This window comes from Chanodichthys erythropterus, chromosome 10, assembly GCF_024489055.1.
Source record: "Chanodichthys erythropterus isolate Z2021 chromosome 10, ASM2448905v1, whole genome shotgun sequence".
NCBI classification, from domain to species: domain Eukaryota; kingdom Metazoa; phylum Chordata; class Actinopteri; order Cypriniformes; family Xenocyprididae; genus Chanodichthys; species Chanodichthys erythropterus.
The window spans coordinates 13,807,432-13,823,561 of record NC_090230.1 but is presented as its reverse complement, the minus strand read 5'-3'; the positions used below and the strand labels follow the sequence as shown (position 1 = coordinate 13,823,561).

At 35.2% G+C, this 16,130-nt stretch overlaps 3 protein-coding genes across 6 annotated transcripts in view; 2 read left to right on the top strand and 1 right to left on the bottom strand.

Moving 5' to 3' along the window:
* The first annotated feature begins 1,183 nt into the window (after positions 1-1,183).
* On the top strand, positions 1,184-5,656 carry cirbpb (cold inducible RNA binding protein b). Of its 4 annotated transcripts, none has more exons than XR_010896073.1 (8): positions 1,184-1,270; positions 1,925-2,034; positions 2,113-2,219; positions 2,399-2,516; positions 2,692-2,899; positions 3,004-3,062; positions 5,228-5,318; positions 5,498-5,656. XR_010896073.1 is itself a non-coding variant. In XM_067396130.1 (7 exons), the coding sequence occupies exons 2-7, from the start codon at positions 1,935-1,937 to the stop codon at positions 3,417-3,419; spliced, it is 606 nt and encodes a 201-aa protein (XP_067252231.1). In that variant the 5' UTR covers positions 1,184-1,270; positions 1,925-1,934; the 3' UTR covers positions 3,420-5,038. The 4 variants fall into 4 exon arrangements, 1 of the variants encoding a protein (XP_067252231.1); XR_010896075.1 differs by having other exon boundaries at positions 2,692-2,901; positions 2,999-3,062; positions 5,498-5,654; XR_010896074.1 differs by lacking the exons at positions 5,228-5,318; positions 5,498-5,656 and adding an exon at positions 3,406-5,038 and having other exon boundaries at positions 2,692-2,901; positions 2,999-3,062.
* Positions 5,411-9,219, bottom strand: si:ch211-212d10.1 (mast cell protease 8). Its single transcript, XM_067396129.1, has 5 exons — positions 9,141-9,219; positions 8,895-9,048; positions 8,578-8,698; positions 8,175-8,402; positions 5,411-8,082 (listed from the first exon to the last, which is right to left on the bottom strand). The coding sequence occupies exons 1-5, from the start codon at positions 9,193-9,195 to the stop codon at positions 7,885-7,887; spliced, it is 756 nt and encodes a 251-aa protein (XP_067252230.1). The 5' UTR covers positions 9,196-9,219; the 3' UTR covers positions 5,411-7,884.
* A 1,919-nt stretch (positions 9,220-11,138) lies between these two features.
* The window catches only part of si:ch211-212d10.2 (uncharacterized protein LOC557710 homolog), a 31,209-nt gene continuing 26,217 nt past the window's right edge, over positions 11,139-16,130 (top strand). Inside the window, exons 1-2 of the mRNA XM_067396887.1 lie at positions 11,139-11,202; positions 13,600-13,680. Coding sequence (XP_067252988.1) covers positions 11,139-11,202; positions 13,600-13,680 — 145 coding nt within the window. The remainder of the gene's footprint in view (positions 11,203-13,599; positions 13,681-16,130) is intronic.

Here is a 16,130-nt window from a genome sequence, read left to right as displayed (position 1 = left end):
CTGAAAGCACAGCGATACTCTTCAAGGAACCTTTAGACCAGTATCTTATTTGCAGAATCTTTCTGATTTCGACGGTAAAATTGAACACTATTCTAAGTTTAATACGTTTAAAGAGACCCTATTTATGAGATTGTAGGCTATTCAATTTAAGAAGAAAGTAAAATTAGTTTAAGAATTTTAACTTCTCAATAGCACAAAACACGCAAATCTTTGTTTTCACCTTTTTTAAACCCAGAAATAAAAGCCTTTTAAAAGTTTTATGATTTTACTAAGTTTATGAATCCTTATTAACACTGAAGCAGGATTTCAAGACATTTTTAGCAAATATGCACATAAACCTAAATATGGGCTTTAGGTTCAATAGAGATTCGAGCGTTGCCGTCAGTTCATTAGAAGGCTATACAATTATAAACACATAGGCTTACCTAGCTAATTGTGTCCTTGAAAGGAAACATGAATTATAAATGTTTCAGAATCAATCCATACTTTCCAATGCTTCTATGCGATATAACCTCAGTCATTGAAATTAAGACTAAAAAGGGAACAGTAGAGTGGATTCAGCATTAAAAAGTATCCTTGAAAGATAATCCATTTTATGTACATGTGCAGTGATTCTTGCAAACAATGCAAACACTGAATTAAAAGATAAGTTCCTTCAAGATCTTATTGATATAATCAACTTCTAATGTCACGCTATTCAAATAAAATGATAACCACAGATTCTGCCATATCAGTTAATGAAATTGCATTTTATCACAATACAAAAATGATTAATTAAGCATGTTTTATTAAGGTTGTTTGTCTGTAACTAGTAACACGATTTTTGATCATGCTATATTTAGTCTAAAGTAACAGATTCTAATTATTCCATTAGTACAAAGTACAGTAAACATATAGTAGCACATAGAATAGCCTGCATTGCAATAAAGCATAGCATTCACCTTATTCGTTTAAAAAAAAATCTAATATTTTTAAACCAAAAAAATGTGCACATTTTTGCTTACAGGACGATAACGATGAATTTAAGACCTTTACGTAAGATTTTATAAATTCTATCAAGTAATATATTTTAGTGTAAGAGCTTTTAGCATTCACAGTGACAAAGGTATTGTTTATTCACGTAAACCCTGTGACGCGAAACTATGTGGACACGCCCTGATCTGCAGTCACGTGAAGCCTTTAAACTGGCGCCATTTTCTGTGCACGGTCTCATTCTGCCGCAGTCGGCGTCGCGTACTGCAACCTTCTTGTGTGTTCGAGAAAAACTGAGGTAACAAATTCAGCTTCTTCTTCTTTTTTTTTTTACTTCAAACGGCCTTTCTTTGGTTAAACGAAATGATATAATGTGTTGTTCCGTTATATTTATGTAGAATTTGTAATTCTGGTTCTTTAGTCGTATATAGACGGTTTTTGCGTATTATGAGCCTCTAAAAAATATTTTTGTAAGTATTTTGTGCTGTAATTGCTGTCTTTTATTTGTAATGTCTCAAATGTAGTATATAAATCGTTTTGGGTCGATCCGATTTCATAGCTTTCTTTGTTCTTGTTGTAGCACAAAAGCTCATCGTGACCTAGTTTCCCTGACCTACTTTTCACAAAACTAGCGCGTCTAATATTGAATGGTTATTTTCATTTCTGCTTTAAAAATGAATGCAGTCGACTATCTGAAACCACAGAACTCAAAATTGTTTGATAAGATTAGACATTTCTTTGTGGCAAAATGGCTGCAGCACGCTGTGAGGAAGAGGAGGGGAAGGGTAGAAAATGGCGCTTCCTTGTTGCGCACTTTTAAACACGATGCGTGCGAGTCGCTCGATGAATTCGCGTCCATTTTCTTATGTTCAGGCCTTATTTTTATTTATTTTATTTATTTAACGTTTTTCAAATGTTTTTGCGTGGTAACATTATATTTTTCTCTTTTTAGGATATTCAACATGTCTGACGAGGGAAAGCTTTTCATTGGTGGTCTGAGCTATGATACCACAGAGCAGTCTTTGGAGGAAGCTTTCTCCAAATATGGAACCATTGCCAAAGGTTCGTTTATAAAAATTTAAGTAGTTTTAAAAACCTATTGTAGCTCTTTTCACAATTATGCATGGCTTTTTGTTTTAGTTGATGTCATCAGGGACCGTGAGACCGACCGTTCCAGGGGCTTCGGCTTTGTTACGTTTGAAAATCCTGAGGATGCAAAGGATGCAATGGCTGCAATGAATGGAAAGGTGAGATTGATTTTTATTTTTTATTTTATTTTTGTTAATGGTGACCATTTTGTTGTTTACTGATTTTAATATTAATCATGTAAAATAAAAATGGCATAAATCATTATTCAAACTAGGCTAAAACCTGATATGCATTTAACTGTAAGATATTTTTTTTTTTTTTTTTTTTTTTTTTGCAGTCTGTTGATGGCCGCATGATTCGTGTTGATGAAGCCGGCAAATCTGGTGGACGGTCTGGTGGCTTCAGAGGAGGTTCTGGAGGTGGCAGGGGGTTCTTCAGAGGTGGCAGAGGAAGAGGTGGGCCATCTTAAACTTGAATACAATTACACTACTTCAAATGCAAATGTGGCCATCTGTTGGTCTCAATGCCATGTAATTATCATGACAAAGCTGATGGTCCACCTGAATGGGTGCATATTGAATGTCTTGTTTGCTCATGTCATTTGACTTTGTTTGCTAATTGTTTAAACAGGTGGTGGAGGATACAGTGGAGACAGAAGCTATGGTGGAGACAGGAGCTATGGTGGAGACCGCAGTTATGGCAGTAGTGATAGAGGCTATGGTGGCGGAGAGAGAAGCTATGGTGGAGGTGACCGTTCCTACGGTGGTGGTGGTGGTGGAGGATACTCCAACAGGAGTGGAGGGTACTCCAGCGGTGGCAGTGGATACAGGGATAACAGGTGAGGGATCTCTTACGGTTGGAATGATTGTGCACGAGGAACAGTTTTCTTGGTCTTGTAACCGTGAACCCTTTAAATATGGCAAATATTACTTTTGGTTTTAGGAGCCAGGGGGGATATGACCGCTCTGGCGGATCCTACAGAGACAGTTACGACAGCTACGGTATGTATTGATTGCTCAGAATAACTAATTTTACTAGTCAACTGCACTAACAGATCTCAGCTCACTGATGTTTTAGAATAATGTCTAGACCTAAGCAGAAAGACAACTGCCATTTTTGAACTTTTGAGATCGGTCAACTTGGTTGCCTTTATCTTGGAATTGCTGACCACAATCCAAAAAGTCATATTTCAGTATTAGCGACTAAAGTCTGTTTTGTGCACTTGATCAGAATAATCAGTAAGACCTTGTTCGAAAAGAATCATATCTTGGTGTCAGTTCACTTTTTGGAAAGGATGTTCAATGCTCCAGTGCCTTTACACTCTTGCCTACTTCTTGTCCTCAGCTTCACACGAGTAAAAAAAAATCCTGATTGCAAGATCATCCCTACGCTGGCTGTATTTAAAAAGATGCGCTCTTCGAAGACCTTTTTTTATTTTTACTTTTTTTTTTTCTTTACGTTTTGTGTTCTGGTTCAAATGTTCTATTAAAGACAGACTCCTTTTTTTACCGTGTCAAGTATCCGCAGGATGTTCCTCTCATTGAGGAGCTGCCTAAAATCCATGAGCATTCAGTTACTATAAAGTTTCAAGCCTAGTGAGGCTACCTGTATCTGCCATTTTTTTACCTTGCGATTGTGTTTAGATGCTCACAGGGGGTTGAAATTGTCTTTCTTTTTAGTATGTGTTTAAGAAACTGTCTTCTGAAACCATGCGTGAAAATTGACCTGTCCAACACAGCCTGATAGCTTCTAAGACCAATTTCCTCAAATCTTTGGACCAATTTCTTAATATCGGCTCACTGAAAGTGCTAGGGGCATTTGCATTTAAACTGAATTTTAAAGCGGCACCTTCGCCATCTGAAAATATTCTAATCCGATCCTCAGTAGAAGCTTGATAAGCTGTGATGTGTTCTTTATTGCTCCTTGCCACCTCCATTTTGTGATGCATTCCTTTAGTGAAGCAAGGCAGGCATGTTGCGTTGGAGTTGTCTCCAGCAAACCTCCTTGATGTTGCTAAAGATTTGTAAATATTCATTATCCAAAGAGTAAACTACTTTAGTGGGTCATTGAGCCTCACATTAGACTTAAGACCCAAGGTACTTTGCTCTTTGCACAGTCTAAATTTATTTTAAAATTATGCTCTACTGTGGACTGAACTTATCCTCTTAAATGTCAAGGTTTTGTTCCTTCTTGGAAAGAAATGTGCTCTGTTCTGTATATCAACACCTCAGAATCCTTTTTTTTCTTTTTGTATTAAACTGGCTTCATGAAGCCCATTAAAAAAAAAAAATGGTTGGAACCTGCTCTGATTTCTTTTGCCTCCCGATATTCTCAATGCAAACCAGAAATGTTTTGGAATGGCTAGCTGGGGATTTAGCATCTGGGATCTTGAATGTTCATCTAGGCAAATAAAAATGAGTATTTGTTCAGCAAACAAATATAAAGGTGAAACCTTGCTGTTATGGTATAGCAAGCAATGGCTCTGTATAATGCTTCATTGGATCCAAGAGTTCTCTGCTAGCAATTTCGGAAATCAACAATGTCCTTGGAGAATGAAGTGTTGTGCCTTCCGACTCAAGAATCCTGAGATGAAAGCTGCTCTCTTGACTAGGTCATTTGTGGAGATAGGCCTGTAATGTGAGGTAAAAACTTTTGCTCTCCTGTACGCATCCTACAACAGTTCTCATTGTCCATGTTTTCTTCGAATATTTCCTCGACCAGTGATCTTTCACGTCTGCAGAATCTAGTCAATCCTGTTCCACAACTTTCCCTGAGAAAAAAAAGCTGCATGACTATTGACTACTATTTATAGTGCACTCATATTTGGTGGAAGTACCTCATGCGGCCCTTGAAATGAGATGTTTTAAGTCTCTGTTCTGATTGCTAAATTTTTTTTTTTCCTTCGCCCACTTTAAAGACTCGATCTTTTTATCACTGTCAAAACGAGACTTTTTGAGACGTAGCCTTTGCGTCGCCTCATCGTCTTTGAGTGATTCACTATGGAGTCCTATTAAAATGCCTGGTCCTTTTTTCAACATTTTGTATGGATTTCTCACTTGTTTAAATCTAGAATTGTTAATGTAGTTTTTGAAAGTATATTAAATGCATGGTTCTTATAATAATTGTCCCCATGTACTATATAGTAAAATATCCTTTTATTTTTCAGATTGATGCACTGGACGTGTTACATTTGAGAACTATTGGAGGAAGCTAACCATTAAGATGAAATTAAGTCATTTTCATGGTAAAAATGAGAGGTATGCAGTTGCTTTTAGAGTCTGTGGTTGATTCAATTACTGTTAATTTGAGCAATGTCCATTTTCTATTAGAATGGAAATGGGTGTTTGAGCACTAATTGACTCTTTCTGATATGCTCTTTATTCTTAATGTTTGTTCTTTGACAATATTCATTTTTTTTTTTTTTTTTTTTCCTCAGATCATGGAAAGCTGTTGTGCAGATGAACCCATCTCTCCCAAAAAGAAAGCAAGGAATGTGTCAAAACATTCAATAGAGATGAACAATCGTGTAGATTGAAGTTTGTGCTGTATTTTGCTGTAAACTGTTGACAATAGTAACTTCAACTGAGGCTTTGTTACAATGCAATTCTGTAGAAAGGTGTCTATTTTGAAGTCTTGAATGACAAGGAATTCAATAAAGTTTGTTTACTCTTCATTTACTTGGCATTCCCGCTCTTTTCTAGCAGTTAAGTACACTTACCACAAGGTGGCAGTGGTGGCCAACTTACAGCCATGGTTCTTTTTGACTCGAAGATCATGATTTACTGGAGTTTTTATAAACGCTTACTCAATTTCTCAAGTAGGCACTTAGAAATTAAGAATTCTTAATTTAAGACTTAGATTAAGATTTTTACACTTAGATTAAGAATTCAAGTTTTTATAATTTCAAGAATACTCTACCCATTAACCGTATAAAATGCACAACACCGCTGTATACTGCATAAGATTACGCACTGATGTAAACGAGCAACGTGCACGAGAAGCACATTGCGGAACGAGTGAAGGAGACGCGCTGATAAGTGCGCGTTCGTCCTCTGACAGCAGAGGGCGCTGATGGAACTGCAGAAATGCTGCGGTTAACCCTTTTACAGTCTATGGGTTAACTCAGTAAACAAGGCAGCTGCGCTAACAGTATTTAAAATGCTTTAAAGTTTTTTTTTTTTTTTTTTTTTGTATTCATCACAGCACTTAATACTTAATAGGCTATTTTCAAACTTTTTATATTTTAATCTGGACTACTTTATGAACTATAATGATTGAAAATGTTCTGATTATTTATTGTTCAATAACACTAAGTGACATAAGACTTAACATGTTAATTCATTATTACCAAACTGACAATGAAAAATACTTTTTTAGCATTTATTAAAGCATTTATTAATCTTAATGTTTAATATTACTAAATCAAAGGTAATTATTTAATGGACCTGAGCTAAAACTAACAATGATCCGTTGTATTTTTTTTTTAACTAATAACTGAATGATGAAGGTGAAGAGCTGAAACGTTTGTCACCTTATGTCCTGTGTAACATGATTAAAGTGCTTCAGAGTGCAGACCTCTCTTGTATTCTTATATTGATATAATAGGTCTCAGCACCGGGAGAGTGCGGTGAATGCTTTGATTTAACTAACATTAACAAAAAAATACTTCTGTAACAAATGTAGCTATTGCTCATTCTTAATCTTATAATAATCTTAGCATTAAATAAGACCTTTATTGTAAAGTGCTACCTGTTCTTTATAATTCTTTTGCTGTTTTTGAAACATTTTACTTAATATTTTTTGTGTATTGTGTTATATTTAAATGTTAAGAAAATGAGTTCTTAAACCCATTATAATATGACAACACTTTTTTTGCAACCTACTTCAATATTGTATACCATGATAAAACCTGTATATAATGTCTGTGGAGTTACAGGATTTCAATTCATAATTTTTTTTTTTTTTTCAGGTCTAGAAATCACAGGCTGATAAAACTTTACACTCGATAAAAGAAATATTCTAAATAAGAAATTCCATGATTTTGTTTTTTAATGCTTATTTTTAGAGCTGAAAAGGTAAGAAATGTCATGATCATAGTGACCCAAGTTGTTGTGGTTATAAATATTTTCAAAGTATTGTTAAAATATGCTGGAAAGTTCAAAAAAGACTGGTACACAAAACATGATTTCACAAAGTTCTATTGAAAAACAAAATTAACAGCACTGTGATGATTTTTTTTTTTTTTTTTTTTTTTTTTTTCATTAAAATAACAATAGCTGTATCTTAAATGTTTTACAAAACATTCACCAATATGTACTACATGTTCAAATAAAGTTTTGATTATAGGTAGACAGGCTCACTGACCTCTGCAGAAAATTTGACATTTTACACTTAACCTACACTGCATGCTGCACAGAGACTCTTCCTTTATTTTGCTTAATGCTGGACAGTATTTACCATGAGTTTTTCAAATCACGTTAATCAAATAGTTTTAATGATAATTAAAATATGAAACGGTAATACTAAGCATTAGGGATTTTATCTTGGCTTATCAAACTGGTAACCATTTCATCCTTAACTTCTTGAGGCCACCTTAGAAGTTTGCTGAGGCCCCCTGGTTTAGAACCACTGAACTACAGCATGAATGTTTGGTATATACATTTTAGCCACAGAAAATTAAATGCATATTAGACCTTTGTGAAAGTGACACGAGTAAGCCTTTATTTTAAAATTGCACATTCAATGTAACAGATGTGCTGAATGTTGTAACAGTAAAACCAAACATGGATGATTGAACTTGTATTGAACCAAACATCTTTTCAACTAAATGAGTTTATCCAGCTTGCCCTTCCATGTTTCATGTTGCTGCAGCAGAGATGAATTCATCATGTTATGAATCCATGGAAGGTATTTCAAAATATGAGTGTATCTTGTGCAGTACTCTCCATTTGACTCCTGTGTGTAAAAAGACACAATTCCCTGTGCAACATCTCCACAAACAATAGGACCTCCAGAATCTCCCTGTGGATGACATCATTTGATTACTAGTATATCCAGAATGCACTAACACTACACCATAGATAAGTTTTTATAAGTGGTGCCACTTGAAATACCTTTGCTGGCCCAATTTTTCCCTCACTGCACAGTGTGTCAGTCGTCCCACAGTTTTTAGAGTCTAACAGAGTAACATTTGCTTCTTTGAGGACTCTTGATGGAGAGTCATATTGGTAATCCTGCGAGCCCCAACCCATGACCATGCAATTCTTTGAGATTTCTCCATCCCCAGTTTTTGGCAAGGTGATGGTATTCACAGTTTTGTTCAAAGTTGCTGGGGTTTTAAGCTGAAAGGGAAGGTGTAAAGTCCTGCATTTCTTTCTTTAAATTTCAGAAAAAGTTTTAAAGAATGCATTCAGTACAAGTGATTAGGTTTAGTCAAAACATATTCTGTAAACATCTATTATTTACTAACATGAAAGGCCTTTTTTGATTCTAATTAAACAGTGTTATATATATTACCTTTAGAAGCATGATGTCATAACCTGGTCTCATAATGAATTTTGGATGTGGAATTGGATGTACTGCTACACTTTCAGGTAAAAGGTTGGTATCATTGACGCCCAAATACACCACAGGATTACTAAAGATAACAAACAAACAGAAAAGATATTAGAAGCCAGATTTACAAAAATATATATTTACAATACAAAGATATTACTGCCACTTTGGATATCAAAAGTCGCCTTTTTGGTTGTTGTTTTCATACAATTGTGGATTTTGAGGCAAGTTGTATACACGTTCTAAAAAAATTCCAAAATATAATTAATTTTACCTACCGTCCACAGTGGGCAGCTGTCATCACAAAATCCTCCCTTATCAAAAAACCATCACATACTTCTTCCGATATGGTGTCACGAATGTAGACCATGTAGGGCCGACTGTGTGGAATGGAGACTTTACCGTGAACAATACCATCACGCATGGAGAAACCTAAGAAAGAGTTTAGAGTCTATGAAACAATTCAACAGCATATTCTGAGAAGCAACCTTTTGTAGTTACTGAAGTAGATTAGATGTGATCACCTGGAACGCAGGAAAGTAACAGTAGTAGACTAGTTATGAGCCAAAGGATGCTCATTGTAGACAGCTCAGTCACACTCAGTATCTACCACAGAAATGTTGTTTCCTGCTTATATACAGAGATTCAAGGGATCCATACCCGGAAGTTAATGGTAGAAGCTGCAGCTTGCTCAGCATTTAAAGATAGGAAGAGTTGATTACAGGTCAGTGATTATCATCAGCTTTTGCTGTTTCACAACTCACACTTTGGTGATAATATCAGAAAGTACACTAGAGACAGTATTTATAGTTTTAGTTTCAGAGAATTTTAATATCTGTAATTTGAGCAACATTTGGTACCTTGCTTAAAATACTTTATCAGGTACAAATTCTACAAACCCCTTTGACTCCAGAACAGCCTTAATTTTTTGTGGTATGGACTCAGCAACACACTGGAAATATATTTTAGAAATTCTGGTCTCTGTTGGCATGGTAGCACACAAACTGCACATTTGTGATGTGAATCTGCCCTTTCTTCACAATACAAAGATACTATTTTGAGATCTTGAGACTGTGGAAGCCAGTGGAGTTCACTGAAACCTCTTGAGCATGTGTGCATGCTTTTATGCATGTAGGGGTGGTTTCCCGGACAGGGTTTAAATGAATCTAGAATAGTTAATCATGGCTTTGAAAATTGCTTTCTGAAACACAGATTAAGTACAGATTACTAACACCTGGACTAAGTCCTGAACTAAAGGGGCGGTTTCCCGGACAGAGATTAAGCCTATAGTCCTAGAATAAAATGGCCCTTTAAACCAGAGCCCGTATGTATAAAGCCGCTCAGAGTAAAATTTTAGTCTTAAGTGTGTCAAAATTCTAATAATGACTGATTTTACTCTTATTCTTAGACTTAAGAATAAGTGTGATTCATAAAGGTTCCTAAGTGTCAAGACTAGGTCTTAGCTCTTAAATTATTTAAGAGAGCTGGAGAGGTGTCTTAACCTAGTTAAGAGTAACAAGATGGCAGCAAAAAAGAGGAGATATATGCTTTCCAAAGAAGATATGATGTATTGGAGTTATATTATGACATGGAGTTGATAAAATGATATAAAATTCATTGACAATTCTTTTTGTAACTGACCTAATAAGAAATGTAATAACTTTAAATAAATGTAATAAATATTACTTAAACAATAATTAATGTTTAATGGATTTTAATACATTTAAAGGTACTGCATGCGATTTCTCAAATTCGTTGTTGAACACTGTTGATTATTTGAAATCAACCCAAACAAACACACCCCTCTCTTCATTGCGCTGCCACCAATACTCACACTCCAATCCTAGCCTCTGAGTCGCTACCCTGCTCTGAGTTAGTCAACAACCCCAGCCCGATCGATGCTGGCATGTGTGGTGAATGCACTACCAATGACTCTAAACACCTCATTCTGTAGCGGGCATCAGTGTGCAGTAGTTTACCTGCAATACTCTCAGAGTCTGGCCACTGTTACACACGTAATGAGAGTGGTGTCTGTTTATCACAGCTGACGCGAAACAAAATGCTTCACGAAAAATAAAGTGCAGTTAATGAACGAACGACAAGGAAGCACAAACGATGAACATACAGTACAAGAGGAAATACAAACTAGAGTTTCTTGTTAATCGGAAATTTCGCTTAAACCATCAAAATATGAGAAAAATATTTTTATATATGTTTTAAAATATGACATTGAATACAACAAAATCCGTTTTTAATATTTAATTGGTTCTCTCTTGTTTTTGCATGTGTTCATAATTTCTTTGTATGAGACTGGCCAAACATAATTTGAAATAATTTGAAATTTCATTATCACACATGAAAAATTGACTCCAGCTAGTCGATGTGCTTACATCTTTTAACACATTTTTAAAAGTTTAATTAAGTTGAATTAAGGTTGAAGATGTCAATTTTCATATGGCTGGACATCACAATTGGTGTCTACTCTATGGCAGTTCATTGACTGTCTGACTGACCATCAAACCATGCGGCAAAAGAAAGACACTTTTATGTTGACCGTGGGCTTCCATGGAGTTGTTGGAGCCATTGGTGAACTCATGACACGTCATTGCTCTAACTGTAAATGAGGAGACATTTACCAATAGAAAAAGATTCCACAACTTCAATAGTAATTTGTGATAATTTTGTACAATGCAAAGCTATTACTTTTAAATATCGATTTAAATATTAAAACGTTTGTGGGTTTTTTTTATATTATTGTTATTATTGTTTTTTTATAATAACATTAAATGACTGGCATTGTGCTGCTGTGACTTCACCATTCCAGGCTCGCTATTGGCTGATTCAGAGGTTAAGGGCGGCCATTGTTAGTTGACATCATTAGTTCACAACACTTAAGTCAGCACTTAAGAATCTGTCTTACACTTTACTAAAAGTTGCTTTTAGCCTCTTTATAAAAGTTTCCTCTTAGAAAACTCCTACTCTTTACTAAGAATTTTTTGGCACTTAAGTCAAAACTTTTCTGAGAATTTCTGAGAAGTTTACATACGGGCCCTGATTAACAGAAATCTGCTTTCTCTGTCATGGTTTAAAAGTCCAGAGTTTAATAAACTGATTTCCTGGAGGAAGACTAGAGCTACTCCAGGATTAAATTGAGGCTTAAATTAAACCCACCAGAGGCAGGTTTAACTTCAGATTAATGTTGTGTTTCAAAGAAGACACATGTATTACTTGGATATAAATATCGATATTGATATACACTCTGTGTGTATATATATATATATATATATATATATATACATATATAAATTTGTTTTTGTTTTTTTTTTTTGATGCTGTTCACTTTATTTAAACAATTTATTTTGATTTAACACCATTGTTTCTGGTTCAAATGTGATTGCTTCATGTTAAATTGACTTGAAATGGTTACTAAAACTCACCTGATGTTTTCATTTTGAAATAACATGTTTCAATCAAGTAACCCAATCAAACAAGACTTTCACTTCCCATCATGCTTTGCACCGGTCTGAATTGGGAAAGTAAATGTTGAAAAAGTATTATTTTATGCATTTTTTAGAAAGATGAGAATATGGAGAGACTTCTTACTGCTTAATGTTATATTATGTAAAAGTTTTTGATATGTTAGTGTTTTTTTTGGAGATAACCATTGTGGTGAAGAGTTGAGCTTGTGCTTGGGTTGAGGACCTGCTTACAAAAATTGTCTTTTTTATATAATGAAGTAACCACTCTGATAGTGTTTTGGATCAAACTAGTATAATTTCTAGACTGCCAACACTGATTATCACCTGTGTAAATAGTTATGTTTAGTTTGTTGCTATAAAGGACAAAACAAAAGCATTAATATTCATAGGATTATTATATATATAGAATTCATCTAGAATTCATTACAAACAGATTTCCAGGCATTTCTCTTTTGTTCCCCCACAGCTGATGTATTTTGCTTGATTTAAAAGAACTGTCTCTTGTTTAGTAAAGTTGTTTTTGTTTTTTGAGTTTTTGGTTTTTGAGATTGCAGTCTTTTTCTGCTGCCATTGTTTTCCTTGGATTTGCTTCTCAGTTCCATGCAATTTTAAGATTTTCTTGGTTCATTCCATGTTTTACAGGCAACCTCTCTCATGCTAAATCAGATTAGCACAGTTGGTTTTAAATTAATCTAGTTTATTTTAAGTCAGGACTCCATAGTCCAGGTTTTAGTAATCTGTACTTAATCTGTGTTTCAGAAAGGCATTTTTTAAGACACAATTAACTATTCTAGATTAAGGCCTATCCTGGCTTAATTTAAACCCTGTCCGGGAAACCGCCCCAAAATGTTTACACAGCTCATACTATCTTGCCTCTGTTACACACACACACACACACACACACACACACACACACACACACACACACACACACACACACATATATACACACACACACATATACACATACACATACATATACATACATACATACATGTTGGAGTCCTGGAGTAGCTCTAGTCTTCCTCCAGGACATCAGCTTATTAAACTCTGGACTAGACAATGTCTAGCACTATTTAAATCCATGACAGAGAAATCAGATTTTTGTTAATCTGGATTAAAAGGCCATTTTAGTCTATGACTAGGCTTAATCTCTGTCCAGGAAACCACCCATGAATGTTCTTGGTGTTTCCTTATTGCTCAAGACATTTCACGACTCATTCAAGTGTCCTCATCTTTTGTGGTGGTATAGACCCAGCAGGCACCGGACGTCAATATAACGTCAGATTGACGTTGGACCACTACCTCGGATAGACGTTGCATTTTGGTTGAAAATGAAAATCTGGTTGACGTCATAACCAAACGTCAGACTGACGTCAATCTCCAACGTTGGTAATTGTAACGAGGCATCACTCTGACAGGGATCCATTTGCATGCTTTATTTACAATAATCGTAGTGGTACAGGCAGGGTCAGACAGGAGCAAACTGGTATATAAGGGATAGGCAGAGACGTGGTCAGACAGGCAGAAAGTCAGGGCTGGCAGATAACACTCACAGAATCGGGAACACAGGCACAGGTCAAAGGTAGGCAGCAACGGGTCGTAAATGGATAAACAGGCAGTACAGCAACAGGTAATCAGACAGGAATAAACGCTCGGAATTGTTCACCTCGGCAAAACAAGACTTCGCGTCTGATGGATGCGAATGGCAGTCTTAAATAGTCCAGGTAATGCGGTTCAGCTGGATGTGCAATCAGTCCAAGGTACGGTCTTGTGGGAAATGTAGTGTGTGTGTCAGTATTCTGGTGAGGGTTCCCTCCGATGGCCAGAGGAGGGAATCATGGAGTTCGTCTCCATGACAGTAATACATTGTATTTTGGTTGAAAATGAAAATCTGGTTGACGTCATAACCAAACGTCAGACTGACGTCAATCTCCAACGTTGGTCAGACGTTGCATTTTGGTTGAAAATTTAAATCGGTTGATGTCAGAACCCAATGTCAGACTAACATCAATCTCCTAAATCGGAGACATTGCGCTTTGATGGAAAATAAAATCAAAACAACAAATTGTCAAGCTGTCAAATTCCAACTTTAAAGAAAGATATGGTTAGTATGGATTTTGTTGGCATGACATTAAACCTTCAATTTTGTTGTAAAATAAAAATCAACATTCAGAGAGAAAAAACAACAACAAAAACATACCAAGAAACTCTAACAATAAGATCAGAGAGAGATCAAGATCCAATGTGAGACTACACCAAATTATCAAATTTTAAGACATTAGCAAAAAGAATAGTTTAACTTAATTTGAAAATGGAATTTACAAATGTTTGGTGGTTTTATCAGAAAAATGACAAAGAGATAAACTGGATTATAACAAATATAATTTATTTATTTGTTTTATTATTAAAATTATTGGAACAGAACATTTTCAAAATAATTTAATTTTAACACCAACCTTATTGGAACTGAATATTTTTCAAAACATTAACATCAGTTTTATTCACAGCTTTTTTTCCTGCCACCTCCACCCACCTTGTCTGGGGCATATTTTAAACAAAAGGCGATGGCCGCTGCAATATTTGCCTCCGTCTCTTTTGATGTTTTCTGGACACTCTCTGTAAGAAACAGAGGTGGACATTCCAGGGGTCAGAAAGTAAAAGTCCTGCCATATTTTTATCTCATCCACTGAAGCATTAATGAGATAATTAAGTGATAAATTGAGTGATGATTGAGCATTATTGAAGACACCTGATGATAACAAGCAGAATCACCAAAGGAGAAAATCACAATTTTAAAGTTACCATCATCGAGGTCAGGGTTTGTTTTAGTTGAGCTCTTGACCCTTGCCTTTTTAGTATTAGATTTTGTTTGGGCAGTTTTAACTGCATTAAAACTAACCAGACAAGCAAAGTTAAAATACAATCAGGTGTTGGTTATGTTTTTACATAAACATTATTTGATCTGAATCACTGAACTTATTTAGAGCCCAATCTCTGAGTTAGATTTACATTATTGATTACAGCAGCACTGTGATTCTGCAGAAGATCAGCTTATACAATACAGTTTTTTTTTTTTTTAAAGTTGTCCTTATCACAAAAAAAAAAATATTTTAGGCACACACAGACATCAAGTATCAGCCTGTGAATCTCAACAACGGTGACAAGCAACATCAACTCTGAACATTAGAAAACAAGCTACTAAAAAGTCACAGAAAAACAGCAAAATTTGAATAGTGAGAATAAATGAAATTACTAAGACAATTTAGCTCATAATTTATTCATGCAGCAATGCATGATGGGAGCCATGGATGAATTTTGATTGGTGGCTCCCAGAATGCACTGCAACAGGCTTTATGATGGCCACCACTGTTGAGATTCACAGGATGATTCTTGATGTTTGTGTGTTTAAATGAGCGCTTTTTAAAAAAAAAAAATCAGAACTCTAAAAAAAAAAAAAAAAAGTATTGTAAAAGCTGATCTTGTGCTGTAGAATCACAGTGCTGCTGTAATCAATAATGTAAATCTAACTCAGAGATTGGGCTCTAAATGAGTTCAGTGATTCAGATCAAATAATGTTTATGTAAAAACATAATCAACACCTGATTGTCTTTTAACTTTGCTTGTCTGGTTGGTTTTAATGTAGTTGCCCAAACAAAATCTAATACTAATAAGGCAAGGGTCAAGAGCTCAACTAAAACAAACCCTGACCTCGATGATGGTAACTTAAAAATTGTGATTTTCTCCTTTGGTTATTCTGCTTTTTATCATCAGGTGTCTTCAATAATGCTCAATTATCACCCAATTTATCACTTAATTATCTCATTAATGCTTCAGTGGATGAGATAAAAATATGGCAGGACTTTTACTTTCTGACCCCTGGAATGTCCACCTCTGGAACAGACCAAATTATAGAGCAAATGAATTAGTTATACATTGCATAAAACATTAATTACAAGACTGTAAAATAAACAGTAGTAATGTTTGCATTGTCTTCATGCACTTACTGTACTTTCCAACACATATATCAACAAG